The 27,932-nt window shown below is 49.4% G+C and overlaps 1 protein-coding gene across 3 annotated transcripts in view; it reads right to left on the reverse strand.

Moving 5' to 3' along the window:
- The window catches only part of Dusp22 (dual specificity phosphatase 22), a 39,435-nt gene extending 12,102 nt beyond the window's left edge, over positions 1-27,333 (reverse strand). The window contains exons 1-4 of one of the 3 annotated variants that reach the window (XR_004516538.1): positions 27,257-27,333; positions 20,756-20,838; positions 2,157-2,206; positions 456-512 (exon numbers count right to left, since the gene is read on the reverse strand). Coding sequence is in view for 1 of the 3 variants with exons in the window: in XM_019207314.2 (XP_019062859.1) it covers positions 2,157-2,206; positions 20,756-20,764 (59 nt within the window). In the remaining 2 variants the exon portion in view is untranslated. The remainder of the gene's footprint in view (positions 1-455; positions 513-2,156; positions 2,207-20,755; positions 20,839-27,256) is intronic. The other 2 variants (XR_004516539.1, XM_019207314.2) reach the window with 2 other exon arrangements.
- Positions 27,334-27,932: the final 599 nt, after the last annotated feature.

Here is a 27,932-nt window from a genome sequence, read left to right on the forward strand (position 1 = left end):
CATTTGTGTGCCAAAAGCCTTGCCTATGCGTAAAGCTTGCTACCCATGCATTAACAGTAGCAGTTTCCGAGGACACCCAGGCATAGCACGCCTACCTCTCCGAGTGAGGAGTCAGGATCTTGGCCTCCTCTTCCGGCCGACAGGGAGGGCTCTGCTGGGAGCAGCAGCTCGAGCACATTCTCCACATGTCAGCTGTGCAGCTGCCACCTTTGCTACCTGAGCCTCACAGACCTGCGCTCCCAGCAGATGCAAGGGAAGGGTGACATGGATGAGGGGCTTCAGGGGACCTCTGCACAGCTGGAACAGGAGAGCACTAACCCAACTTTGTGGGGAGTCCGCCAGCCTGGAGACTGCTTTGGGCTGGTTTGGCCAGAAGATTTCAGCTGACCCATAAGAGCCTGGCACTCGGAAAAGTAGCCATCACATGCTCCGCTCCCTTGCCCTCCTGAGCATACCTTCCAGTCTGCCAAGCATGCTTCACGTTCTGCAACTCTCACGGCATGCCGATCCCTCTGAGTAGAAACAGACTCTTAGTTTCTAAAGCTCCTAATATCTGGAGGAGAAAACATTCACACGCACATCGACTTTGGCTCCCAAATCCTGCAGGCAGGCATTTTTCAGATAAAAGAACAGGATGGGTTAAAACGACCTGACCAAGGTCCCTGGAATTGGTTTCTTGTTAGAGATTTCCTGACACCTCAGACTACTGCTCACTTGTCTATAACACAGGACAGCTCAACACCTAGGTAACTGTCATGGACATCAACTAGAGCACTGGGCCCCTAGCACAGCATGTAGCCAGGGCAGCTCAAGGACAAGGGCAGACAGGCCATGGTACGATTCTTCTAGAGAATCAAACTGCCAGTTGGTTATTGACAAGTTCGGTAGCAATGTACAATCTGGGTTGGAAATAAGAACAAAACAACTATTCTAAAAATAGTAATCAAAACATGGGCAGAAGATTGCTCTGGTCTTCAGAGAAAAGCAGTGGTTCACTTCCTTCCGTATAAATCATGCCCTTCCAACCACTTCTGTTTCTTGACACGATCAGTAACCAGGGAAGTTCTTGAATGCTGCTCTCCTCCTTCCAGCCCTGCAACTCCTTTGCTTCCTTAGTAAAGTTGTTCCTCCTCCATCCTCCACCCTAATGGTCCATCTTGCTGTTAATCCCCAGGAGGCACATACTTGCCTCAATAATCCCCTCCCCGTGTCCTTTCCTGCTCTACCTCTGCACTGTGGGTCCCTGGCTTGCCATCTCATTTTTCCCCACACCGATCCGTCCGACTCTGACTCTATTTTTGTTTCCGCAGGTAGGTCCCACAGAATGACTGCACCGTCCACGACAGCCCAGCTTTTCCTGGAGTGAGAGCTCAGTGTTGGCTGATGCTCCAGTGTCCAGTGACTTCTGGAGAGGCTGGACACTTGGGATAGGACACATGAAAATGGCTTGTGCTCCTGATATGTGTGATTTCTATGTACTATGCCTGAGCTTCGAAGGAGGAACTCCTGATAAGCCTCATAGCACCCTGGAGTGTATCCATGGTCCAGAAAGAGTCTAATCTGCTCCATTCCAGTCTCCTGGACAGCCGGTGTCATGCCCCGCCGAGCCCAAACACACTCCCATCACTCTGGAGAAGAATGTGGAGAAAGGGTTGCAACTGATTTTCCCTCTGCAGGTACAAAGAGGTGCCGGATATTTACTCAGCTATGTAGAAGCAAGGACTGAGCTCTCCCAAACCAGAAAGATCTCGTCCTCACACTCAGGCAGGCTATGGAGGTGAGTGCCATGGTACTCCCCAGCCACATGTCACACAGCTGCTGGGTACAGGGAGTGCAGCTCGTACATACTGAGGCGGCACAGTGGGACAAGACAGGAGGTGCAAACCTGGGAACCTCTCTAAGGAGTTGTTTCCACAGCAATGATGAGCTTGCTAAAGATCTGGTTTCAGGTGTCCTTTGTGGACCTGCCTGATGGATGTCCCATCTGTCATGCCACACAGAGGAAGGAAAGTGGCAAGGTCCCCCTGCAGTGCATCCGGTGGGCCAGCCCTGCCCTCTGTGGGCATGGGGCCCTGGGCTCACACAATTCTTTACTTATTCAGCTTCGACACCATTTTCATTTTAATATCTCTAAATAAGCCCGCAAAACAACTTACAGATTTTGAGATGGTGAATCCGCTGCTGGAATGCACAGGTATTTAACTCCCTGTAGAATGATTAAAAAAAAAAATCAATAAAAACAGATGATCCTTAATGAAGAAATGTATTTAAAGAAACTATTTACTCAGGTCAAAAAACTAAAAAGTATTAAAAAGGAGAAGTTTTCATCCCTCTTTTGTTGCCAAGAAACTGGAGAAAAACTCTTTAATTAAAGTTCCTGGTTCTTTTATGTGACCATGCATACAAACATTTATGCTTTGCACTACAAACAGCTAGTAGGGTTAGACACAATCCAAAAGGTGTATCACAAAAGTGAAAAAGTTCAGTACTTTTGAGCAAGTGTCAACAAGTTTCAAAACCATCATCTCAGATGCTTTTTTGAATATTGCAATTCTCTATATATTTCACTTGGAACCTTGAATATCCAAAAAGGAAGCATTATAAAAACCTTAAAAATGACCAAAATCTGTGATGTCATGTTATACCTTTATAGGTTAATGTTTTTGTATCACAATGGCTACAATTTCATCAGTAGAAGCTTCATACTCTGCAATTTGTTTATTTATCTTTTGCTTTTTAGAACAGTACAAGTTTGTATATCAAACTAACATATGTCTTTAAAAACAATGGCCTAGTATAAAAAAGAATGAACTTCATTTAGTCTTTTTTTGTTTTTTTTGGGGGGGGGTACCAGGGATTGAACTTGGGTCCTTGTGCTTGCGAGGCAGGCGCTGGAACCACTGAGCTAAATCCTCACCCCTCACTTAGTCTTCTGTAAAAATCTAAAAGAAAATGTTGAGTTTTTAAAGTCTGATTTGCTTCTCTATCATAGAAATTGACATTAAAGTTTGAAAAGTCTTCAATGTCAAGGAAAATTTGAAATATAAACATTTCAGTAATATTTGCAAGGGAATACAGTTTTATAAGGAATTAAATGAACCATTTTAAATTCTACCTCTTGCAATTACCTAATCTCATAGAATCTTGTCACAATGTCATGGACAATAGATACATGAGAAGCTAGAAAAATAACCAATATAACAGAATACATGAAGAGCAGATATGTAGAATGATGATAAACACAACCACAACTCCCTCAAAAGATACAGTGATAAAGCAGTTTGCCTTCTGGAGTAAAGTGCAATCTTTGTCACCCATGTGCTGTGAACTCCTGTCACAAGGAACCTGTGTCACGTCTGCTAACACAGTCTTGGAAGAAATGCCTAAGTCCCTCCTGCATGACTCCACTCTGGCCCCACAGAACAGGACCTCCACTCCCAGCCTGCCTGGTGTCGGGGGGCAGCGTATTCTTTGCTGGCACAGAGCTCTGGCTGCCCTGTGCAGAATCAGGGATTGTTCCAGGAACCTCAGCTCAGAGCTGGTGTCTCTTCAACCAGCTTCTAATAAAACCCTGCCTTCTCAAACCGGCCCAGAGTGGGATCTGCTGTCTGCAGCTGAAGGTGTGAGCGATACCACCTGTGCTTCCATTCTATAAGCTTGGGAGAGGTCCGAAAGCAAATAAAAACAAAATGGAACACTGTGCTTGCATGGTTGCTATGTGTTTTTCCCAGCCTTGAAAAATGTCCAATAATTTAATCATGATTTGAAAAAAATCAGACCATTACTAATCATATCATCAGTCTTGAATACAATAAGCTATACCTCTATTTATCCAAATAGGCACATGTCACACGAGGGTGGGCTTCTGCCATGCTGAAGGCTGAACTCCAGGGTGCCCTGGCAGAAGAGGAAGAGGAAGCAGTAGATTCTCCCTCCTTCACCTTCTGCTGGTCGCCCCACCTGCCTCCTTTTGTCTCTCCTCATTTTTCATGTCCTTCGCTGGGCGCGTTGAACATTGGTCTGGAATTCTAAAGTCCCTCCAAACCCAGAGAAACAGTACACCATGACTTAAGAGGACAAGACAACTGAAAAGGAAACACTACTGTAAGGAAAGAAAACAGTCATTTCACACCTTCCATCATCGAGGCCAAACACATTAGTTGGTTCATACACTGATCATTTCCTACAGCTGCCACTGAAATGACTCAACTGGCTTTTTCTTTTAAGTGAGAGTTGGCATTGGCTCTTGGATCTCATCCAGAAGCTTGTGAAATTCCTTCCTCCCACACACTTCCCCCCAGCTCCCCTCTGACCACACTTCCCAGGGGCCAGGAGGATTTACAAGTGTCCACCTCTTCACTGCTGCCACCCACCGTCTCAGCAACACCAAGCAAGCAGGACACATGTGGGCATCCTGAGAGCCAGGGTGAGAGCGCCTGCCCAGCCAAGACGTTGGTGGACGGCCTGCTGGTGGGATCCACGTTCAGCCCAGTGTGAAGTGAGTTCCCACAAAGACCACAGGATGAGAAGCAAGGGAAGCCAACGCTGTCAAGTGTCCACCCTGAACCTGTGCTGGGAGCAGCACGGCCAAGGTTTAGGCCTCACCATGCAAGGGACACATTGTTCCCTACGCTCGGGCCATGCAGCCTCCCTCCTGTCCACTCTGAGGGACGGACGGCTCAGACCCCGCTGCCATCACCTCCAACAGGCATGCAAATCTCACCATGGAAGGAGTCAAAACTGCCAAAAGTGTCAGCTGCTCGCCGCCCAAGAACATCTATTTATTTTGGCTTAGTCATTAACAAAGCACAGATCTCTTTGAGGCCACCGGCGACAGAATTGGAGCTACTTAAAAAGGCTTCAAATGCCTTCACACGGGCACATTCGTGACAGTTAGTTACTAATTCAGAAAGCAGCACACAGACCCCAGGGCCTCCAGACAGCTGGGCTGACTTAAAATTATCCTAGTGCCAAGGAGTACAATTGTACCAGAATTTTTAATAGATGTGGAGTAGATGTTTCCTCTAAAAAGATCTATACCAAGGACCACTCTCTGGTGTGAGATTTGGAGACAGGCAGAGATAAGCAGTAGGATGTATCTAGCTACATTATAGAAAGTACAGCAAACTCAGAGGTAAAAAATATAAAAATTCTAGAACAATATGAAAATTTCATCAGTATTATAAACAGCAGCAGTGTTTACAGTGGTGCATCACTGGCATGGCATTCACATCCTCCCATCACCTCCAACATTTTGAAAAAGCATAAAAATAAAGCTGCCTATCTTCTCCCACAAAATATAATTCTCACCAAATAAGAAAATAGCACTTTCCATGATGTTTCAAGAAAGTAGTCTGGTGGAAGCCAATTGATGTCAAACTTGTGGAGATCTCAAATGTCAGATTACTGTTTTTCAAACTGCAGAGTTTGTTTCCTATTGCACTGAAACACAGAACCAAGCTCAGTCAACAGAAAGGCTCCTCCCGCTCTGTGCTATAAGGCGATTCTTGAGTGATGATGCTGCGAGAGGCCTGGCAAGTCCGGAGAGACACTGCAGCACAGGCTGCAGAAGGGGAAGAGGTAAGGAAAAGGCCTACTTCTGCTGAAGCAACACAGACACACTGAGCATTCATAGCACCAGTCAGCATGAGACTATGTGGAGCACAAGCTAGAGGCACAGGGAAGGGAACGAGCCAGGGAGAACCTGCCGATGGACGTGTTCGGGCACGGCTTCGACTCAGGTTCTGAAAGACACAACAGGGCTCTGAAGGGCTCAGAAAGTACACCAGAGCCTCTGCATGAGCTCATGACCTGCCCAGCCCCTCTTCTCTAATGTTCTAGTACCTCTCAGTTTTCTGTTTCAACGAGTAACCACCAAAAGTGAGGTTTTAGCCTTCTTTGGGCCTGAAACTAAAGATTACACGTAAAATGATACGCGAACACAAACTTGGAAAGCAGGGCTGAGATTCTGATTGCAAGGCTAGAAAAGAGATCAAACTCTCGCTTGTTTCAAGTGTAATTTCTAAAATTCACTGTTGTTTTCTTTCTCAGACATCGTAAACACAGGCCATGGCTCCCTGCCTGGAGCTCTGACCACAGCAGCTCCACAGCGGAAGTGTGTCCTGTGTCTCGACCTTCACAGCACCTCTGGCTGATGGAGGTGGGGGCACTATGCCGAGTGAGCCACAGTCCTCGCAGGCTGTCCTCGGGGAAGTGGACAGCTGTGATGGCAGAGCCTGGGAAGTGTGCAGGGTAAGGGGTGCAGGGTGTGGGGGAAGGCAGGAACACCCTCTGATGTTCTGTCACCCGGCACAACACAAACAGCACGATTTGAACCTAGGGTTCTCGTCTTGGCCCAGCAGTACCAGAGATAGTGCAGGTGATCCCAAGGAGCCTCCTTATGAGACAGTGGCTTCTGTCACCAGTATAGGAGACACAGGGATGCGGAGCTGGCCTTGCAATGCCCACACATGCACATGCATACACACACGGACACACACAAATGAATGCCCACAAAATAGCTGACAGGAACAGGCCCGTGGCCCTGTCAAAAGCTAATTACATCACAACCCAAAAAAACTGATCCCCTGAAAGAAAAATAAAACTCAAAACAAACTTTAAATCTGTCTTTTTTTTTTTTTTTTTTTTTTTTTTTTTTTTTTTGGTACCAGGGATCGAACTCAGGACCTTGTGCTTGTGAGGCAGGTGGCAGAACCACTGAGCTAAATCCCCAGCAAATCTGGATCTTCCTCATCTAATCAGTCCCTGGCAACTACTGTTCTCCTTCCTGTTTCCAAGTCTGACCAGGGCTGCATGTTTACAGAACCCTAATGCTGTCAGTTGCGACGTTTGCAGCTCCTAGGTCCAGAGCCAGTACCTGCTGTCTTGAAACTGGTTTGGGATGTACAAGCTTGAGAACCATCTCAGTTCCCTGCACGCAAGCCCCCCTTGGAAAGGAGCCTCTTCTCCAGAGAAGACAGAAATGGTGACTTCGCCCGGGCCTGTGTGGAAGTTAACTCCATTGCATGGCCCATGCATTTGATTAATATTTCTTTTTAAGAATTTACACACAGGGGCTGGGGATTTAGCTCAGTGGTGCTGCTGCCTGCCTTGAAAGTGCAAGGACCCAAGTTCAATCCCTGGTACAAAAAAAAAAAATTACACACAACCCATAATATTTGTAAATAATATGCCACATTAAAGAGAAAAAGTAGAAGTCAATCCTACATCCCTAGGAAGATTACACCAGGAAAAACTTGGCCTATGAAGCATGAAAATCAGCATAAAAAATAAAAACAGATCAATCAGGTCTGGGGATGAGGTTCTTGGCCAGGTCTCTTAATGTGGATAACACAAGCAGAAACAATACAGAAATTACAGTAGAAAATTGCCACTGAAGAGAGCTGCAGTGCCCAGTTATGCTACACAACTGTGATTTAAATCTAGATTCTAAACCGAAGAGGTATTTCCTTGAGGTTTCCATCTGCCACTGATTCTTCTCACTAAATTTAGGCAGCACTGCTACAAATAACAACTTCCAAGAACTCTGTGGTCCCCAGTGGGCTGGGTGGGGGTGGAGGACTCAGACTGGAGAGACCAGATTGAGCCCTGCCTCTGGTTTTGGGAGGCGGGATGCAAATGAGAAACCTCCCACACCTGCTGGCTTCTTTCAGGTGAGTCAGAAATCGACACGCATTTGACTTGTCAGGCTGGCAGATGAGGACGCACATGCTTATTTTTGTTCAGGATATCTCAGCGCAGGCCGAAGCGGCCGGTCGCACATCCGAGTTCCTAGCCCGTGTGGGCGGTGCTGGGCAGTGCACCCGGGAGAGCTGGGGTGGTTTCGTCCACGCACAGATGAAGGTTTTCTGCAGTGTCGCTTGACACAGATTAATGCCAAACACTGCTCACAGAATGACTGGAACGAATGAGCTTTCACTAGGGAACAAATCACCCTGCAATCACAAATGGCTAACAAATATTCCCACCTGAAAACAGGATGCCCCATTTCCCAGTCCCCTCCTCTCTCCACGCCATGCTGACCCCCTCCCACCAGCTCCAGGAGCCCGCTGCTTCTAAGTCCCCGCAGTCCTGCATCCTCTGCCACTCCAGCTGGGGTCCTGTGACTTCCTCTCCAGGGACACCTTCTCCTGGCTCCTCCCAGTGCCTCCGGTGTCACCACCAGCCTCTGGACAGCCACACCAGCCGCTCAGCCTCCCGGTCCAGCACTCAGGCCAGAATCGCTGCGCATGGCCATCTCGGCACTGCACCCCAGTTCCTAGAATGCCATCCCTAGGTCCCCATCTTCCTGTCAGTCTCCAGCACCTCCTTCCTCACAGGTCATTAGTGCAAGGTCACCAGGGAAGGAACAGTATGTGGAGGGCAGCTGTGCTGCTGCTAGAATGTAAACCCGAGGCCTGACCAATGTGCCCGGACAAGCGTGCACGCTCGCTAGATGCTGATGGCACGTTTTTCCTCAGTGGCAGGAACTAAGCACAGAGCAACTGCTCAAGGCCCAGCAGAGACTGCCTGAGCTCCAGCTGCATCCTGGGAGCAGCATTTGTACCTCTGTGTCAGATCCCTGAACCCAGGGCTTCCCCGACTCTGGCCAGAGCCAGACCCCGAGCTGCAGACCTCCCTCCCTTGGCCAAGCACCGCGTTCTCGCTCTCAGACCTGTTTATTCCAGGGCAAACCCTGATTGGACTTAGGCACTGCCATCCAGGGCTGTGCAGGCTCTGGACAAGCAACAGCTGAGCACGGGAGGCCAGGGAGCTGGGGGCAGAGAGCTGGCCAGGACATGGAGCAAGGAGGGGCAGCTGAGGATGCTTCTCCCATTTCTCCCCACCAAGGGGAAGCTCCTTAGTGCGAGTCAGTGCTGTCGGAGGCCACATAGTGCCTCCTGGTCAGCGGAACCGCCTGGATTCACTTATACAGCAGGTGTGGCAGGAGGCGCTCCAGAGCCAGCATGCTGATGGCCTGCTGCAGCCTCCTGCACCAAGGCACAGGAAGAAGCCCTGGGCTACCTTGGTCAGAGCCCACACGGAGAGGCCCAGGGGAGGAGACGCTCTGGACACCCAGGAGGCCAGAGGACCCTGTCGGGGTCAGCGGGCCTCAGGACAGCCAGTCAAAGCCATCTGGCTAAAGCAGAAGCAGCAAGAGTGGTTTTCATCAGCAAAGGCAGGAAACCTCAGCTTAAAGGCACAGTAGAGCAAAATATAGAACAAGACCCTGGGAAATGTCACTCCTACTTTGCTGGCATGAGATTGCTTTACTTTAGGGTGTGGGGTGAGGCAATTTGCTTATGTGGGAAGGGTATGCATGGGGTTTACTGGACAGTCCTTAGTGACTTGGAACCTAATTCCACATAGGAACCGAAGGGGTTGCCCCGACAAGGTGGCTCATGACACAGGCTGACTCTGGGTCGCAGCATTGCCTGCCTGTGCCTGCTCCTGGCCAGTGCAGCCTGAAACGACCTCTCAACTGCTCCTTGGGATGGTGTCCAGAGAGGCGCCTCTAGCAGGCTCTGGGCTCAGCCCTGCTCCTCTGAGATGCTGTCCACCTCCAAGTTGCAAAGTGCCAGGGAATCAGCTCAAAGGTGCTGAAGGGGAGGCCGGCAGCCACCCAGGAAGCTGAGGGCCTCTTGGACCATCTCGCCTTAGCTAGGGACATGCTCGAGGTCCCAGGTTCCAACCCCAGCACTGTAAAACTAAAACATTAAATAGAAACTACAGAAGCGAAAGAAAAGAAAATCACATATGGAAGGAAGAAGTCCTGGTTTAGACTTCGCACCACGTCCTGCTCCAGACCAGGCAGACAGTAGCCCCTGGGAAACCCTTGCACATGCCGTGTGCTCTCCTCAGGGCAGTGGGCAGGAGGGGCTGCCCTGCTCCTGCTGTGACCAAGGCTATAACCTGGCCTCTGCCTGGGGTGGTGAGGCCTGAAAGGGGGCAGTAACCTCAGGGCCAGATGCTACGTCCCGAGACACACAGCCGATCTCCAGCACATCCTACCCTGGCTTCTGAAGAGGCTGCTGGGACATCATTTGTTCCCTTGGCCCACACTGAGGTGACGAAACCCATGAGGGGCTCTTGCTTCACTCTCAGAATTTTAAATAAGGTTGGATCACTTCCCTTGCAGGTGCAGGCAGACGCAAATCCACCTGTGTCGCCTGCCCGCTGATGAATTATTCAGAGCACCTGAAACAGAAGATTTGCTTAAACCAACGTGGCTACATTTAAATCATTATTTTTCTTACAGCTAAAAACAACAATGGTACTCATGGAGACTTTTAACTCTGCTTTGGCTCTTAACTCACTGAGTGCCTTCACCATCCCAGTTAAACTTCTGCCTGCCCCTTAGGAGGCCCTCAGGAGCAGGTTTGTTAACCTGCAGGTCCCCTGGTCGTGCTCCAAAGGCTGCAGGCTCCTGCTGGGCTGCAGCCACACATGTGGTTTGGCCCGAGGCTCCCACTCCCAGGCCCTTCCCAGCAGAGCAGTTCAGGGGTCACTCCTGGCTCCTGGCCTGGGGAGGAGGGAGAGACTCAAAGGGTGCAGGCAGCAGGGAGAGGAACCAACCGGCCTTGGGAGCCTCTGGTCAGGACCCCAACCTGGAGCCACAGACACCCTTCCCTCTGTAGATCTGTACCTTGGGCTGTTCCCATGAGGCGTGTGCTCTCCTCTTTTAAACTCCTTACCAAAATCGCATTCCCCATAAAATGCTCACATTTGTTGTCAGTGCCATTTAATGTCCTTTTAGCACCTAAAGCAACTGGAGGCATGGAGTTCTCCTTGAGTTAGGGTCAAAGACCAAGGAGGCACAGACTCAGCATGGGTCGAAACACAACACAAACTACACACCTGGGCTGGGTCCTGCAGCTCCAGAAGAAACCCCTGGGGGTAGTGTGGCCACCACACACCAGGGTTAGAATGACAGACAAGCCTGCCGGCGGTGACACGTGAGGGCCTGTGGGACACAACAAGCACACACCACGCAAGGTGGGTCGGTGACACTGTTGGCTCCTGGGCGCACTAGGTTGTCATGTTCTTGTGTGGAGGCTGACAGCCCTGGGGGCCTGGCTGCAGACATGACAGAGGGTGCTCTTGTCCTCACCCTGTCCTCATCCAGACCCGCCTTTCTCTAGCCCAGTGCTCAGGCCCAGGGGCACAGCCATACTGGGGCAGTGCATAGCACTGCGATTCCAACATCAACACCTCTCGCCCGCCTCTCATCACCGTGCAGTCCCTACTCATCCATCTGATAAGTGGCCTTCCCTCTCCTGGAGCTGTTTCATGTTTTAAGTTCACCACTATTGTAACTTCTTGATTTTTTCCTTTTTAAAATGTAGTTTCCCTGCTCACCCCAATTATTTCATTTTGCTTTAATTCTGTTGTGCTGAATAAAATGATTGCTATGCTCTTTCTTTTTGATTCAAATTTGCTACAGAATCTTTCCTCATGCTTTCATTTTCAACTGTGCTGTGTCCCTCTGTAGAAGATTTTCAGGTCCAATCTGATTCTTCTTTATCTAGGAAAAAAACCCATGTAATTCCCCAGTGTCCTGGATTAAACCTTTCCATTTCTATGGGTTCTCACTTCTCAAGGGTTCCTGGACACCCCACTCCCCAATTCTACTCCACTTCAAGTTAACATCCTGGAAAAGCAATCTGAATGCATCATCCAACTGTATGGAAACCTCAGGGAATCTCTGCATCCTCAAGACAAAGCTCAGACTCCTCAGCCTAACAAACGAGACCGCTGCAAATCTACTCTGGGCCTGACATCACTCCTGGGCACCTGTATCTGTTCTGCTGAGCCCTGCACCTGGGAGAGGACACATCCGGCCTCCATTCCTCCCTAGGCCTTGGACACTCTGAGGTCTCTACCCAGAATCCCACCACCTCACCATCACCACCTCACACACCCCTGCTGTCACTTAGGATCATCAGATGATCACTGCTTTGGGGAAACCCTGCTGGCTGCCAGTGCCTTCGGGGTACCTTGGAGAACTCCACATCTGATGAGAGGATTATGTGTTCACCTCTCCTGAATGCCAGACCCCTTCTTATTTCTCTTAGTGTTCATCCCCAGTCTCTAATAGTGGGTAGGTTTTAGTTTAGCTGCAGCTGGAGCAGTGGGGCATGAAGGCCCCCTGCCCCCTGTCCACTGAGTCAAACCTTTCCAGTTTTCTCTCCTCTCTCTCTTTATGGCCTGCGGGATGGGACCGACAGAGCCTTACCTTCCTTCCACGCGACACACTGTGGCACCGACCTGCAGTGCAGCCAAGCTGGGGTGGACAGAGGAGACTTCAGCTCAGAGATCCTGTCAGATCTTACCATGGCTGTGCTCCCCACTGAGGCCTGGGGTGTGTGTGAATCAGAGGACCCCACTCCAAGGACACAGTGTGCAGTACCCAAGTGCTAAGTGAGGAGTCAAGAAAAGAGGGCCAAGAAGAGGGCTTGGCAGGAATTGTTTAGGGAACCAGGAACGATCTAGGGAGAGCGATCTGCGGAAGTCTCCAGTTCCACGGGGAGGCGGGTCAGAGAGCAAGAGCATGGAGGGGAGGCACACCAGGGAAGTGCAAGGGGCCTTCAGGCAGCCAGGCCAACAGAAGATGACTGCAGAGCTCTTCCTCTTGTGACTGTAAAATGTCATTTCCTCTCTTGAATCAATTCAGGACTAGAAGACTTCAAGCCTTCTAGTGCATTTACGCTGGAGTTGTCCTGGAGGAGCCCCACTTGGCAGCAAATCGGTGGCAGAAGGGCCAGCAGCTGGAGGGAGTTGTTCTCTCATGCACTTGGCTGCCCACACACAAGGAACTTAGAACTTGATTCGAGAAAGAGCAATTACTAGACAGTTTTCGATACCTACCATAATCATTTCTATTTGAGTCATATCTATTTAAGTCTGGGGTTGGCTTCAGACAAATTTGCCTTGACACATGAAAGCTGCTGCAAGCCTTTGCTGGAGTGGGTACCACTGGTTCTTGGGTGACATCAAAGAGGTTTTCCTAGAGAAGTGAAAACAACTGAGGTTTTTGGAAACAGCGAGCAGGCTGAAAACCATTCCAGGTCAAACAGTGGCTTGTTTTCAAAGGCCCTGGACTTCACTAGCAAAGACCTGCTGGCGTGGTGTCCTGTGGTGCCAATAAGATCACTAAGGTCCCGGTGCTGGAAGAAACAATGTCTAATCCAGAGGAATCCCATCCAGCTTCCAGCTGCCTCACTAGGGGACTGACTCCGCAGGAAAAGACTCTGTGTCCAACCAGCCAGGCTGAAGAGGGCATACAGGTGCGGAAACAGCCCACCTTGTCCCAGATGTGTCGTGAGCTCTCTTCTCACTCTGAAGGTTAAGATGACTCCGATGAAGCGGGCAGCACACTTGCTTTGCCATTAGGGCCAGGGGCTGCCCAGGATGCACAGTCTGACGCCAAGCAGAACAGGCGAACTCATGGGACACAGACACCAGACTGGATCCTCGGGTACCCCTGAACACTCGCACACAATCCACCCGTCACGGTTAGACACTGGCAGTATGTTCACCCACCCACACACCTCCCCTCTCTCCCTCTTCACGTCCAGTGTCACAAACAGAAGGAGTGAAAAACTCAGAGAATGACTGAAAAGCATGCTTCCTACCCCTCCTGCTACCCCGTTCCTCTTCAGAGAGTGACGCTCTTAGGCATCTGGTGACCCTTCCACATCTGGTCTGTGCGTTCGAGCCCTCGTGGGTGCTTTCAGAAGATCACCCTGGTCTTACATTTTACATAAACGAGATCCACGGAGGCATTATGCCACAAATTGTTTCTGTTTCTTCATGAACTTGCCCTTTTCAGCAGAAACGTTCTCTCCTTTCTGAACTGCGGTAAAACACTGAGTCTCCAGATCACTTGAGTGGCAAGGGCTCCTGTCCAGGCTGGGGATGGGTTGCTGTGCCCGAATGCTCACCCGCTTCTCGTGTCTCGTAAGCTCCGTGAAGTGGAGATATCTCTGCTATGTGCCTGCACCTGCCCCAAGCACAGAGCCGAACGCGGTGAGTCCTCTTTTCACAGACTGCTCGCTGCATGTGCTGCAGAGGTGCAATTTTCTCTGTGGGACCAAGCTCCTGATGTGCCTCCTTAGGGAGCAATCAGTCACAGAAGCTGCCCAGGGGATTCTGCGTTCCAGTCAGGCGGTCACTGATGGCTCCATAAACCTGACGTCCACCCAGGCCAGCACTACTAAGAGGCCGCATCACATCAGCCAGGTCCTCCATTGTTGCACCTGCTCACGGTGACCAATCGCTCTTGACGTAGCTTGGCCTTCCACCTCCAACGAGCAGCTGTGACCGAAGGCATGTTTCTCATTTTGGTCTGGAGCCGAAAATGCACCCAGCTTGCCTGCAGGCACCCACAGAGAGGCCAGCCTGTGCGCGAGAACCAAGAGGCCAGCTGCAGGGACCAAAGAAACCCTACCTGGCACCTGCCTGCCAGGGGCTTGGGAGCCTGACGCGGTGAAAAATTCGGAACATGAAAGGTGATGTGGCTTCTTGGCGGGGTACAGAAGCTGTCACAGAGGCTCCACAGGCCCGGCCCACCAGACAGCACAGCACAGGGACATCACTTAAAAAAGAAGAGGGTGAGATTGGTGGGCACTGAAGTGTCCCTTTAGAGGAAAGAGAGCTAGGGTGAGCTCTGAAGGAATGACAGACACAGAAAGAGTCTCCTAAGTGGAAGTTCAAAAAATCAACCCAACTACAGAACAGTGATTACTGCAGAACAGTGGGGTGGGGAGGGAGGCTGGATCTGACCAGGGTACACTGTATGCTTGTGCTGAAATATCACACTATGCCTCACTACTGCATTAATGAATGCACTTTAATATAAAATGTAAAGAGAGTGGAAAAGAAGAGGGAATAGAGGCCTGCTTTGTCAAACGCTAAGCACCATTTAACATCTCCATGTGCTTCACAATTGGGAGGCCCAGGAAACGTTTGACCAAGAGAAATGGGGGGGTCACATGGCAGGGACCAGGGTCCCTCCAGGGGTTTTTGCAGTCTCAGAGTCACTCAGCCAATGGCACAGACCCTGGGCAAAAGGACAGGGGTATACTGTATGTCTAGGCATACTGGCAGTCTCAAAGTGGTGACAGCTTCTTCCTAAATAAAAGGCAGACACAGACATCAGGACAAACATAGAAATAACACAGAACCAGGCAAAGTGACCAACTACTAACAAACTCATAAAATTAAATTCTAGGCATGGACACATCTTCAATGTTAAAGAAAATATAAAATGGAATCATCAGCAATGAATGTTTGCCCATTAAAAACATCCCATTCTTTAAAACACATATAAACACTTAAATGGTTCCAAATATAAAAACTATACTTAAAATAGAAAATACTCAAGCAAATCATAGCTCATAAAAATCTACCTGGTATACATATAATATCTTGGTTTGCATACTTGTATGTAAATTGCTTTTTTCCTTCACTGAATGCTACAATATACATCATTTCAAAATTAAAATTCTTTGAGTCAACAGCTGCAAAGTCATGAGAACACTTTTTAAAGTATTTCTGTTAATAGTGAAAAATAGTTTTGTTTCCTGCAGGTGCTCTGGTTAAATACACAGAATGAAAAATGAAACAGACTCTGAAATTTTTACATTAGAAAGACAGACTTCTGTTTCTTTTTTCAGGGGAAGGGAGAGACCTTTCATTGCTCAATATTACTTCCTCAGCATCTACAAACAGAATTGGGTTTCTGATTTGAAAAATCACCAGCTCTGGCAGGACTTCAGCCCCCGTAAACTTAAGAGTGCACAGAAGGCACTGCAGATACCTGCTTCTGGCTGCCAAGATTAGGTAACACTTTTCAGGGAATGTAAGCATTTCTCTGACCAAGGCCTTAGCATGGAAACAGACAACATGGGTGGTTTCTTTCACTCCTGAAGATGACAACTACCAGCCTGGGCTTGCTCTGTATTTTAAAGCAGAGTATGTAGCAATATCTTTTTCCCCAGTGAGCTAAAGCCATGTACTCCAAAGCACTGATACCAAAGTATACTCCCAAGGCTGTGGCTGGCAGGAAAATGGGTCCTGTGCAGGGAGAGGCCCCTGGGCTCCAGCCCTAGCTCTGGCACTTGTTGGCAGGTGATACCACCTAGACTGGCTGGGCCATCAAGGAGCCAGGACATCATCTGCCTGCTGGGCTCTGAATTCTTGGAAGATTGACAAGATTGCAGTGCAGACTCCAGGCCAGACAGAAGTCACACCCTGGCTCTCTACCTGCTTTCTTCTGGCCTCCATGTCACAAACCAAATGTCCTCAATTCCTAGTCATCACCTAAGGTCCTGCGGATGTGTGCTCACTGCAGATACCTCCAGACTCACAGGCAGAAGATGGAAGACGGACCTAACTTCCACTCCACTCTGTTCCTCTTTGAAGTGTCATCTGCTGGAGCTACAGCTCTTCTCTCACTGAACCATAAGGATCGTGAATATTTTTAGGAAACGGTGGGAGGACATTTCTTACTTGTGTACCAAGGGCTCCAACAGGGCGGAGTGGGATGAATGCACTTCTGTTGTCTCCAGCACCTGTTCCTGGGCCTTGCACAAAGTAGGAGCTTAAGGGATTACCCTGAAGAGGACATTGCAACAAATGAGCAAAATCTTGCCAATTAAAGTACAGAAGAATAAAGCCTTGTGCTGGTGCTGGTACTGGGAAACAGGGTCTCCCACAGGGCACTAAAGGTCCACTCCTTGCCAAAGCTGGTGAGAGAAACACCTACAGCACTGCAGGCAGAAGTAGTAGCCACGCTAGCAGAAGACAGAGGCAGGGAGGATGCTGGGAAGATCTCTGGCTTACAGAGAAGACATAGCTCCTAGTGACGCTGAGCAGATCAGCCCTGCGGTTCTGGCAAGTCACTTCCAAAGTCTCCAGCTTCAGGTTTTTTGTCCATACATTGATGGAGTCAGGAGAGGTGGTTTCTAGGACCCTATTCTGATGGGCTTTCTAGATCAGACAACAGGCACCAGTCTGCATTGCCTAGCATATGTGAAGCCCTAGGTTTGATTCTCAGCACTGAAAAACAAAATGTCAGCAGACATAGAAATGGAGTCAGAGCTCTTTAGAATCAGATGTGAGTTAGGGTTGATCCTGTAAATTTGTGTCCCTGTGAATTTGCCATGTTTCAGAGTCTTCATTCCAGAAGATCTAGCCCTCAATGCTCTCCTGAAAAGTTAATTGAGTCTCATGGCTTCTCTGTGGGCCGACTGCCCTATCCACTGGTCCAGAGGATGCGAATCTTGTCACACCACTGGAGAAGCATCAGAGACCCCAGCTCACCTCATGAGCAGGGCCCGGCCACTCTGAGGGGCTGAGGACAGTGACTTCCACTCTCTTCCCTCAGTCAGGCTCCCAGGAAGAGCACATGATGTGGTGAATGCTACTTTGGGAACCCCCACCCCATCACAAATTACCCAAATAATGGGGAGTTCTATCTGATTTAACTAAACTCAAACAAATCACAAGTCCCGTATTTCCTTCCTAGGCAAATCTAATAGATGCCTAATAACTAAAGTCATCTTCGACAGGCCTTTCCTGGTGGTTTGCTTTGTGGCACTGTCTTTGGTTAGGATTTGTGACAGACTACACATTGTGACATCCAGAGAGGATGAACAATAGGTTCAAGAGTGGTACTGCCTTCGAGTCTATCCACGGCAGGTTCTCTCAGTGAAACAAGTAAAGGAATATGGGAAGGTGGTGCTTAGGAAGCGGGCAGCCTCAGCCTGACAGAGCTGTGAGCTCTGCCCTGGACACCCTCGCCAGGGTGCCAGCAGGTGCTGTGCTGCACACACAAGCTGGTCCTTGCTCAGAGACAAGGTTATGTGTCTGCACCGCTGAGCTTTCGGACCTTTACTCCCTCAACATGACGAAGATTTCCAGAGGAGCCTCTGGTATGCTCAGTTCCCTAAATTTATTTTTTCTCAAAGCATCATATCCCATGCCCACTGCTCAACAGCCTATCCTCTGAGGATTCTCAAAACCCCAATCTCTGCCCTCAATTCTAGAAACCACATTCAACATGACTACACTCATTTAGCCTCCTTCACAATAAAAGGAGACTCAAAGATCCTGAAAGCCCTGGTGACTGATGCTAAGCACCTCAGCACATTAAGACCACAGTGACCCAAGGAAGAATCCACAGTGTGTTGCCCAGGACTGGCTTTCAGGCAGCAGGGATCCCAGAACTGGAGCAGGACTAAAACCCTTCAATGGTCAGTGTCCACCTGTCCAAACCAGAGTTGCCCAGAGCAGTCAGGGGCCACTCAGTAAACATGCCTGGTTAAGAGCTCAAGAAATGAAGGGGTCCTACTCCTTCCTCTCCTACCCCTCATTCCTCCACCCTCACTGGGAGCCCCTCACCAGCCAGGGCATCAGCTCACCCCACTAACCCTGCATACAACCTCGCCTCTCACCTCCACCCCTGCCCTACTGCCCCCTACGTGGCACGGAGCCACTGAATAGTCAAATTCACGTAGTATTCCCTACTGGCTCCAAACAGAGAATTTCCCAGACTCATCTTGAGCTGCCTGAGGTCATGGTTTCTGGAACTGAATTTGAAATTTCAGATAAAAAGCTGCTACCCAAAGCCCTGACACTTCTAGGACTCCAGTTATTTAATTACCGAGGATTCATCAATTCAAATACTGTACCTTCTGGTGCCTCTGCTTTTTCCCATACATGTAGTCAAAGAAGCTATTGTTTAGAAAAATTTATGACTATCTATAAATTACTTGTGAAGTTAAAAAGGAATAAGAGGTTCCACATTATACTATGTTATGCTATAAAATTGTAGTCCAACTCTTGAACATGAAACTCATGGAAGTGCGTATTACCCAGCAGAGGGATAATGCCACGCAAAACTAGAGCCAGATGTCTCTAAACAAGGGTCACCAAAGAGGGGCAGAGTCTCCTTCCCTGTCCTGTCCTTTCCTGCCCCGTCCTTTGTCCCTTCCTCTTCCCTTTCTTTGTTCTCTCTTCCGCACTTTCTGCCTCCCCCTTCTTTACTCTTTCTCTCTCCCTTTTCACAATCCTCTCCTTTCAAGGCAGCATTAAGCCTTATGGTACTGGGGATCGAACTCAGGTCCTTGCGCTTGCAAGGCAGGCAGCAGAACCACTGAGCTAAATCCCCAGCCACATTTAGCCTTATGTAGGGAATGATAACAACAAAAAATACATGTGGGGGAGTAGAGTTTGTCCCCAGCTCTGAGGTTTGAAGTGAACACTGGTCTCTGTGCCCAGTCACTAGCGTGGGTTATCCATGTAGGAGGGACAGAGAGGGCCAGTACTGTCCTCATTTCTAACACTCCATGCTCTGTATCCAGACAAGTCAGGGTGTCTTAGAAGACACTTTGGCCCAATTCCATCTGGCAGTGTGGCCCACGAGATGACACATAAAGTATCAAGGCAGACCTGGTGGGCAGGGCAGAAGGGCCTTCTATGTAATTTATTAAAATAAAGGAAGTCAGTCACGACCAGTTTTGCCGTTTAACTTGGCTAAAGCTTGGTTATATCTTAAATACTAGCTATCATTAATAGATTTTTTAAATGGAGTGACTTTTTTCAGAGGAACAGTTGGGCTTTTTTTAAAAAAAAACAGGAATGTCCCATTGTTTCCTCTAAAATCATGCTACAACATAAATTCTAGGACCTTAGCAAAAAACTATGAGCTGAGACAACAGGAGGAAGTGTGAGCTCCCCATACTTCTTGTACAATAATGACATTATTTATTATTCTACATTCTCATTTGTTTTTGCTTGTTTTATACTAATTGAAGTAGGGCAGCTCTAGTGGTTAAAGAAAATAGGTAAAGTTAAAATAAAAAATATTTCTACTCTGGCCTAATATAAATTTAAATGCAAACAGCTTGAGCCAGGATTATTGCTTTCAGAACAAGGCACCCCTCCCTTTCCAACACCCCACCCTAAAATAGAAAAACACACACATCACAACCACACATGCTTTGTTTTCTAAAAAGAGGTAACCTGGGTTGTGTCAAGGCAAGTGGACAGAAATAGATTTTACTCCTGGCCAACGGCTCAACCGTCCATCAGGGTAAAATTGAAGATGTTTTTGGAATTAGTGTACAAGCAGACACACCCTGTTTACCCTGAAAACCTAAAGAAAACACAACAGCAGCTTCTACACTGATGGCCCCTGTCCCAGAGCTGCCCTGGAGGCTCCTCAGAAACAGTTCACCTGCCCTTGTCTTTGACTTCTGGGTGAAAAGGGCAGATCTATGAGCTTACACGGTGAAGAAAGTCAGGAAAGGAGCAGCTGAAATTCTTTTGGACTCTAAATCCAAAAATAATTCTGAAAGAATGAGAATAGCTTTTCTTCATTGCTGGAGATTGAACCCAGCGCCTTGCACAGGATAAGCAAGTGCTGAACTCCGGAGCTACACCCTCAGCCCTTAAAATAGGTTTCCAGTGTCCTTCAAATCCAGCAGGAAATGAGACACCAGCTCGTTCTTTGGCAGTTGGCCAAGGAAGCTGGAATAAGCAAGATAGCAGAGTAGAGCCAGAGAGATGACACCCTTCCACCGGCCTCGGCATGTCACAAACACGAACGTGGCCTGAGCTCAAAGTGAACACCTCCAGCAATCCCAGGGCACAATGCTGTCAAGGGAACAGCAGTGAGGGAAGCCCTCATGAAGCTCACATGCATTCCTACAGAAGACAAAGAACACACACACCCATGGCTCTCTCTTACCTCCAACATGGGCCTGGCACTATCATGGACAGACAGAATGTGTGTCACCTTGTTCTTGCTCAATTGTTCCACATCTCTGGCATCTGTCATCGAAGACAGGGATGGACATTTTAATATTCTCTGTGAGGTAATTTTTCTCAAAGTCTCCGCAGGAAACAATACAACATGATTTGCAGAATTCTCTCTTGAAACTCCATGATTGACCGTACCCAGAGCAATCTAGATTTGAGGAATTCAATGCTACTGCTTCTCTGTATTTTGACTAAATGCATTTTAGACTGGTACATCTTTTGATCTGAACGGTTATTCTAAATCTGAACTGAACTTAGATTAATAAACATGGTAGTCACCTGTGAGGCCATTTTATAGTTGGCACATGTCAGCTACAGAGTCTTAGGCTAGTCTTTTTCACACAAGGCACATAACAGTGCTATTTCAATTTTTAAAAAAAGTTATCTCAATGCTTAGTAATCTAAGTTGAAAAATAAAAACAAAAGACCTGCCTAGTGTCAGCAATGGAAGAGCCTGCCAGGTACTTCTTTACCATGATATCAAAAACAGGGACACAGACAAGGACAGGTTGAGATAGGTCTGTGGTTTATAATGCCTACGCTTAACCAGAGCAAGAAGAAAAGTGGAACCTTTTCCAGAAATCACAAGCAGATCACCAGTCAATTAAAGAGACACCACAATATATTCTCCGCCACTGCTCCTCCTGCAGGCGAAGACAGAACAGTGTGATCGCGAGTGGGGACTCTGCTGGTCTACAAACCGGGGGCCCGCAGAGAGGGGGAAGGAAGTCAGCTCTCCCATGGTCCTGGCTGGACCACACTCTTCAAAATGACACAGGGTGGGCAAGATCCAGAGTGAAGTCCCTCACTGTGGCACCCCCAGAGAATACTAACTGACATGGGAGAGTCCTGAGGGTATCATGCTAAGCGAGGGATAAAAGCAAGGACCAACTGATAAATACAGTATAAACTCACTGTGTAAAAACAGGAAGGGCAAACACACATACGGTGGGGGACTGGCGAGGAGGAGGTACAGTGGTTTTGTTGTTCCCCTGTTGTACGGTTCTAAATTCAAAGGCATCAAGCTCGGGAGGGGCGTGTTAAAAGGTCAATTCCCGAGATTCCACTTAGTTCTAAGTCTGCCCTGGAACTAAGGAATTTACATTTCTAACCAGCCTTGAGGATGCAGTGGGAGGCTCTGGGCCACTGGGTTGGACCTTGACAGGCAGGAGGGACCCTGGTCCGGTCTCCTCCGCTTCCTGGCTGCTGCAGGTGAGCAGCAACTTCCGCCATACGCACCCACCGGGACATTCCGCCTCGCCACAGGCCCACAGACAGGCCTAGCAGCAGGCAGCAATGTTCCACAGAGCCAGCGCGAACCCTCCCTGGCTTTAGGGTACGGGTCTCAGGACTCTTCACAGTGAGGGAAAGCTGGCAGCACAGGCAGGAACTGGAAGCACTCAGAAGCCACGGGCAGCCCCACTCCACACACAGGGCGCTTTTTTCCCAGCTGCCGCCAGGGAAGCTTCGGACTCAGAGGAGAGACGACAAGGGGAGGCGGAGAGGGCTGGAGGAGCAGCACTGACAATTCCTTTCACCTGATTCTTTAATTTTTATTTATATTAGCACATGCCGCGGTACATTATGATTACATTCATTGTAGGGAGTTATTACAGGCACACGTCTTCATTCCTTTGTGCACCTTTCTTTCCTCCCTCCATCTCTTGGTTCTCTTCCCATTTGAGAAAGACCTATCTCACTGTCTCTTCTCTTATCTACCTTTTATTTTGCTCTTTAATTACTTTGGGCCCTTGAATATACTCTGGGCTTCGCACATAAGAAGTTTTAACAATCAATATTTGTTTAAATATAGAGTCTCCATGTCCATGGGTTATGCATATGAAGATTTCAACCAATCTTAGATAAAAAAAAAATTGAAAAATAATGTGTGTGTACAGGATCTGCACAAACCTTTTTCTTGTCATCATTCCCCAAACAACACAGTACACCAACTACAGGCACAACCTTAGGTCTACACTGCCTTAGGTTCTGCCAATAATCTCTGGATGATTTAAAGTGCAGAGGACGGTTGAATAAAGTCCACACTGTGGATGTTTGCAAAGGACTTGAGTGTGCCAGGTTTTGGCACCCTGGACCCAATCTCGTGGATGCCAACTGGGGGTGACACTTCTCTTGGTCTAAAAGCCCTTTCCTGAGACAGAATCCACACGCACGTGGTCCAATTCACCTTCCTCCAGGGCACCATCGGATGAGTTCAGTGCACTTACAGACTTGCACAGCCAGCACCACTGTCTAACTGCAGCTCACTTGCATCCCCCAGACGTAATTTCATGACAGATGAAGGTTTTTATAGCATGGTTGTGGTGTGAACCAAGAGGTGCTGGACTCGGGAAAAAAAAGGGAAGCGAGCTATGGACAGTGCCGCACGCCCACTTTCCCCGCTGCACAGCAACATCTGCACAGATGTGGGCTGGGTTACCCTGCTCTGGCCTGGGCACACAGGCTGCTCACTAGGGACACCGGCGCCCAGCCTCACACGCCCACGGCCATCACACTGCTGCTGGCTCTGGGGCAAGCATGGGCACTGCTGTGAACGCAGCTGTGAGCCCCACTGCCATCATCAGTGTGCATCCCCACACACATTTTACAGGCAGGGAAAGTGAACATCTGCTGAGCTTTGCATCAAAGCTGGGGTCCAGCATGAAGGGTCAGTTGCCCGCTGCAGCCCAGCCCAGGTCAATGTGTCCACTTAGAGTCTGAACCCACAGGAAGTAACTCAGATGCCGGAAGGGGTCAGCACTTATGATACCTTGTACAGTGCAGATGGCTTTTGATAAACTATAAGGAGTGGAATAGGAATAGGAGTAGGAGAGCCAGCATGGTGCTGCTGGCATGTGGTGTGTGCTGCTGTCCTCTCTGTCCCTGTGGCTGCAGATCAGAGTGGTCTGTCGCCCAAGGGTACAGGTCTGGGAAACTTGTCGGGGACTGCGTCCTGCCCTGACAGGATGCATTTGGCTGTGGCGAGTGACACTGTCCTCTGGAGAGCAGGACGTCAGGCAGCAGCCCTCGCTTGCTTGCTCAGCTCCTCCGTATTCAGCTTTCTTTCTCCACTGGGGCCCAGCCAGGATCGCAGTGTCATGAAATGGGTCCCCCAGAACCGAGAGCTAAATGAGCTTCTTTCTTTATACCCAGCCCCAGGCATTTTGTGATAGCAACAGAAAATGGACAAACACATGATCATCATTATTATTGAAATCAGATCAAGTCTCAAGGCTGTAGAATGGGCTCCACTTGTGTCACTGCTGAATGTTTTCAAATCTACACTTCCTGGGAAGACACTCGAACCGGCTTTCCTCCCCCCGACACCCAATGGATATCACCCAGCTCACACAGGTCCAGCGGATAGCAGCCTCAAGAGCAGCTGTCCACTCCTGCAGCAGTCAGCGTGTCTGTCTCACTGGCAGACACAGCACATTAGCTCCGCAACCTCACCATGTGCATGAAGGGCCCAAGCTTGTTCCCACACTTCCAGGACTGTGTGAAGGTTTTGAACAGTGAGGGGCCCTGTCTGTCTGTGACACACTAACATTTGCCCGTGCTAAGCCATGAAGAAACAATGTACTCTGTGCTCTGGCCTGGAAGGGGCAGCTCATGCTTGTTCCCGCTCCTGCCTTCCCTCCTGCAACTGGGTGTTGCTGGCTGCTAGATACAGGGCACTGCAGCCCAGAGGCACTCAGCAGAGCATCAGAAGCTGGGTTTGTTTGCGGTGGAAAAAGCTCCAGGTGTTGGGAAACCACTTGTGATTCATTCAACAAAAGGAAGTTGCAGAGTGCCATGTATGGAATCCCATTAGAAGGAAAGAGGACAGAAAGGAAGGGCGGAAGAAGAAAGAAGGGAAAGCAGGAAGGAAGAGGGGAAAGCAAAGGAAAGGAAGGAGAGGGGAAGTGGGTGGTGTTGGGCCAGGAAAAATAGCGTTAGGCCTGGCCAGATTGCGTGTTGTGACACAAAGTGCTCACTTTGTTAGCAGGGATGGAGCAGGACACCTGCTAATGCACAGGTGAGTGCTGGATCCAAGGGCCAGGGGGAAGAGGCCTGCTCTGCAGGATGCCAAAAGCCCAGCATGAGCCCCATTTCCTTTGGAGGGGCGGGGTGGCTCTGGCTTCATAGGCCCCAGGTACTGAGCCACAGTGAAAATGTCCACTGTCTGTTGGGTGGCCCTGTGCCCACCTGCATGGCCAGCTCGTATGCAAGCACATGCCTGGCTCGGGGCAGAGTGTGTCTTGGGCTCTAGGGAGGCCAGCTGACGGCACCTGTACCCTGCAGCCCTGACTACTCCACCTTGCCCAGACTCCGGAGTCTCAGACAGGACACCCACCACACCGCCTCGCAGGACCTGCCTTGCTCCGCTGCACCATACACAGCGCTGCCACCTTTGTTTCAGGTGAGCCTCTCACCAGGTGCTTAATAAATGGTGAATTAGCAGGCGAATGAATGCATGTGACGTCACAGTAATATGGGGAAAATGTATGACAAGGATAAAGCACCACAGTCTGAACAGGGACGGGGGTGGGCTGCTCCGGACAGCTCTGTGAAGCCACAGAGCAATACTGGGAGCCAGGAGTATTAGAAGACACGTGTAAAAAAGAGAAGTTTCAAAGAAACTTTCAAAGTTACAAAATTTAGAAGAAGAAAAGTTTTAAATACGATGGACCCTTGACTCAATTCATTCCCGAGGGCTGGTTGTAGCTCAAGTTGGTCAATGAAGGCTCAGGCCCCTCTGCACAGCCTTCAAAGTCTCTCCTGTGTACAGGCAGATCTGTGTCCTGAGAGAGACACTGGCCCGGGATTCCTCAACCTCACACAGGAGAGGATGCTGTCATGCTCCTTCCAGAACTCCTTCAGGCTTAAATCTGTATCTCAGACCATCTGGGAGCACAAGCTGCTGGCATCCAGGTCGTAACTCAAGACTCGGTGCATAAGTTAAAACTAAAATTCTGGTCGTAACTCAAGTTGTTCATATGTCAAGGTGGGTCATAATGAGCGCTCATTATATTTTCTTAACGCCGAGTACACATGTCCTTCTAAAAGAAGGTAGCTTTCTATGGGTCAGGGTAAAACTCATACACTGCTGGCAGAAGTACTGACTTTGGCTGATATTTACTTAAAATGTAATTTGTAAACATCCCTAGTAATTCTAAGAATTTATCCTAAAGTCTGTCCTCACACCTCATGAAAGTAGTTAATAACAGCTCACTAACAACTCTAAAAATACTTAGCTATTAACTCTATCCTAGCAGCACTCAGCCTACCTATGACACAGCACTTACTTCTTTTTCAGAACTAGAAAGCTTACTGATTTAGGAACTTGAGAACTATTTTTAACACATTCTAGTAGCAATTAGCAGCCTCAGGTGCCTTGTTCAACTATCCCTGAGGCCAATCAGCAGCGCTAGGATTGGGGTAAGCAAAGAAATAGCCCAGGCTGGGCCAGTGTGTAAACTCACAAATGTAACCAGCAGCCAGAATACAGGAGTGGCCTGGACTCTGCTCCGTCTGGCTCTGGGGGAAGGAGGGGGATTAGGCACATGATGGGCGTGGTTCTTCCGGATGGGACTGGTGGGACCTGCTGCGCATGCCCCATAACTGCTCTTCCTGTCGGACGCCCTCCTCTCCACACAGAGAACCAGCGTCCGTGCGTGGACTCAGAACATCCCCGGCTCAGGGACCACACCGAGCCTGCCACCCCACGTGCTCGTCTGTGGATGATGAGTGGGAAGCACGCTAGCCACGCCTCGTAACAGCAGGGAGGCATGCGGTGATTTTAAAAGCTGGTTTCTGAAAGTTTAATATTGATAATAAGAAAATATGAGGGACAGATGGCCGAATAAGCTGCAGGCTGGTTAACGTGCCTGCTGCCCACTCTCCTGTGATAAAAGCATGCCAGCAGGAGTGAGGAATGACAAGGAGGACTCAAGGTCACGCCAGCGCCTGCACATCTCATCCCACTCAGGCACTGTCTGGCAGGTTGGGCGGAGCTACAAAAGGTGGCTCCTTCCAGGGCAGCAGCCTGTCCTCCCGTGTGACACGTCTAGACCAGCTCCTTCCCACAGGGAACTGTGGCTGTGGCAGGAACAACCCAAGTGTTCCTCAACTGGTGGATGGAAAACCAGACGTGCTCCGTCCACACAGTGGAATATTCCTGAGATCTGCAACAGCAGGACGGACTAGGACACTGGGCTTAGCAAGTCAGTCCACCAGGAAAGGACCAAGCTGCGTGAGTCACAGTCATGGGGATGGAGAGGAGAGCACAAGTTTCAACTTGGGAAGAGGCCGAAGCTCTGGCAGGTGTGGCAGTGTTTACACCCCTGAGTGTCCGAATGCTAGTGAGCTCTGCACCCAAGGATGGCTAGGATGGCACATCGCATGTTAGTGGGACTTCTCCACCATGATTAGAGAAAAGAAAACTCACCTTTAAAGTTGCCGATGTACAGGCCAGGCAGGATCTAGGAAAGAGACACAGGCATGAGCGTGGCAGACACAAGCAGACAGCTTTGCATGAGGGAGGGGGGAGGGCCCTCCCCAGAGCACAGAGGCACAGGGACCAGCGCCCCTGCAGTGTACTTGCCACTAGGGCTCGGTTCAAAGGGCTGGGGTCCCAGTCAGCTCACAGAGAGGGCCGGGTACCCCGGCATCCACTGCGTGGCTCTCCGGGCACGGGGGCCCTGCTCTACTTCCCCCAGCCTCACCTGCCCTGCACCCTGGCCCGAGCTGCTCACTCACTCCATGGTCCAAGCCCGAGGCTCAGGACAGTGAGGTGGGCAGGGCTGGCTGAGGGGCACTGCCCAGACATAGCCTCTCCACACAGCTGACCATTTAATAGAAAGCCACCGAGTGGTGTGTGGATGGCGAGCCACACGCCAGGCCCCACGAATGCACCGCTGTAACCGCCTCCCAGTCCTCGCAGGGAATCTAAAACCAAGTCCACCATGGCGCCCCTGCACTTTGAGGGCACGGGTAGGCTGTGCGGATGCTGATGCCCTGGCTGCACTGGTGTCTGCACCATCCGTCCTGGCTCGGCCCGGATGCAGCCCCTCCTGCGGAAGCCAAAGCATGCGTGGTGTGGCTCCTCCTGCGCCCACTGCTCC

This window comes from Fukomys damarensis, unplaced genomic scaffold (genome assembly GCF_012274545.1).
Source record: "Fukomys damarensis isolate Sample0158 unplaced genomic scaffold, DMR_v1.0_HiC HiC_scaffold_10, whole genome shotgun sequence".
Taxonomy (NCBI): Eukaryota; Metazoa; Chordata; class Mammalia; order Rodentia; family Bathyergidae; genus Fukomys; species Fukomys damarensis.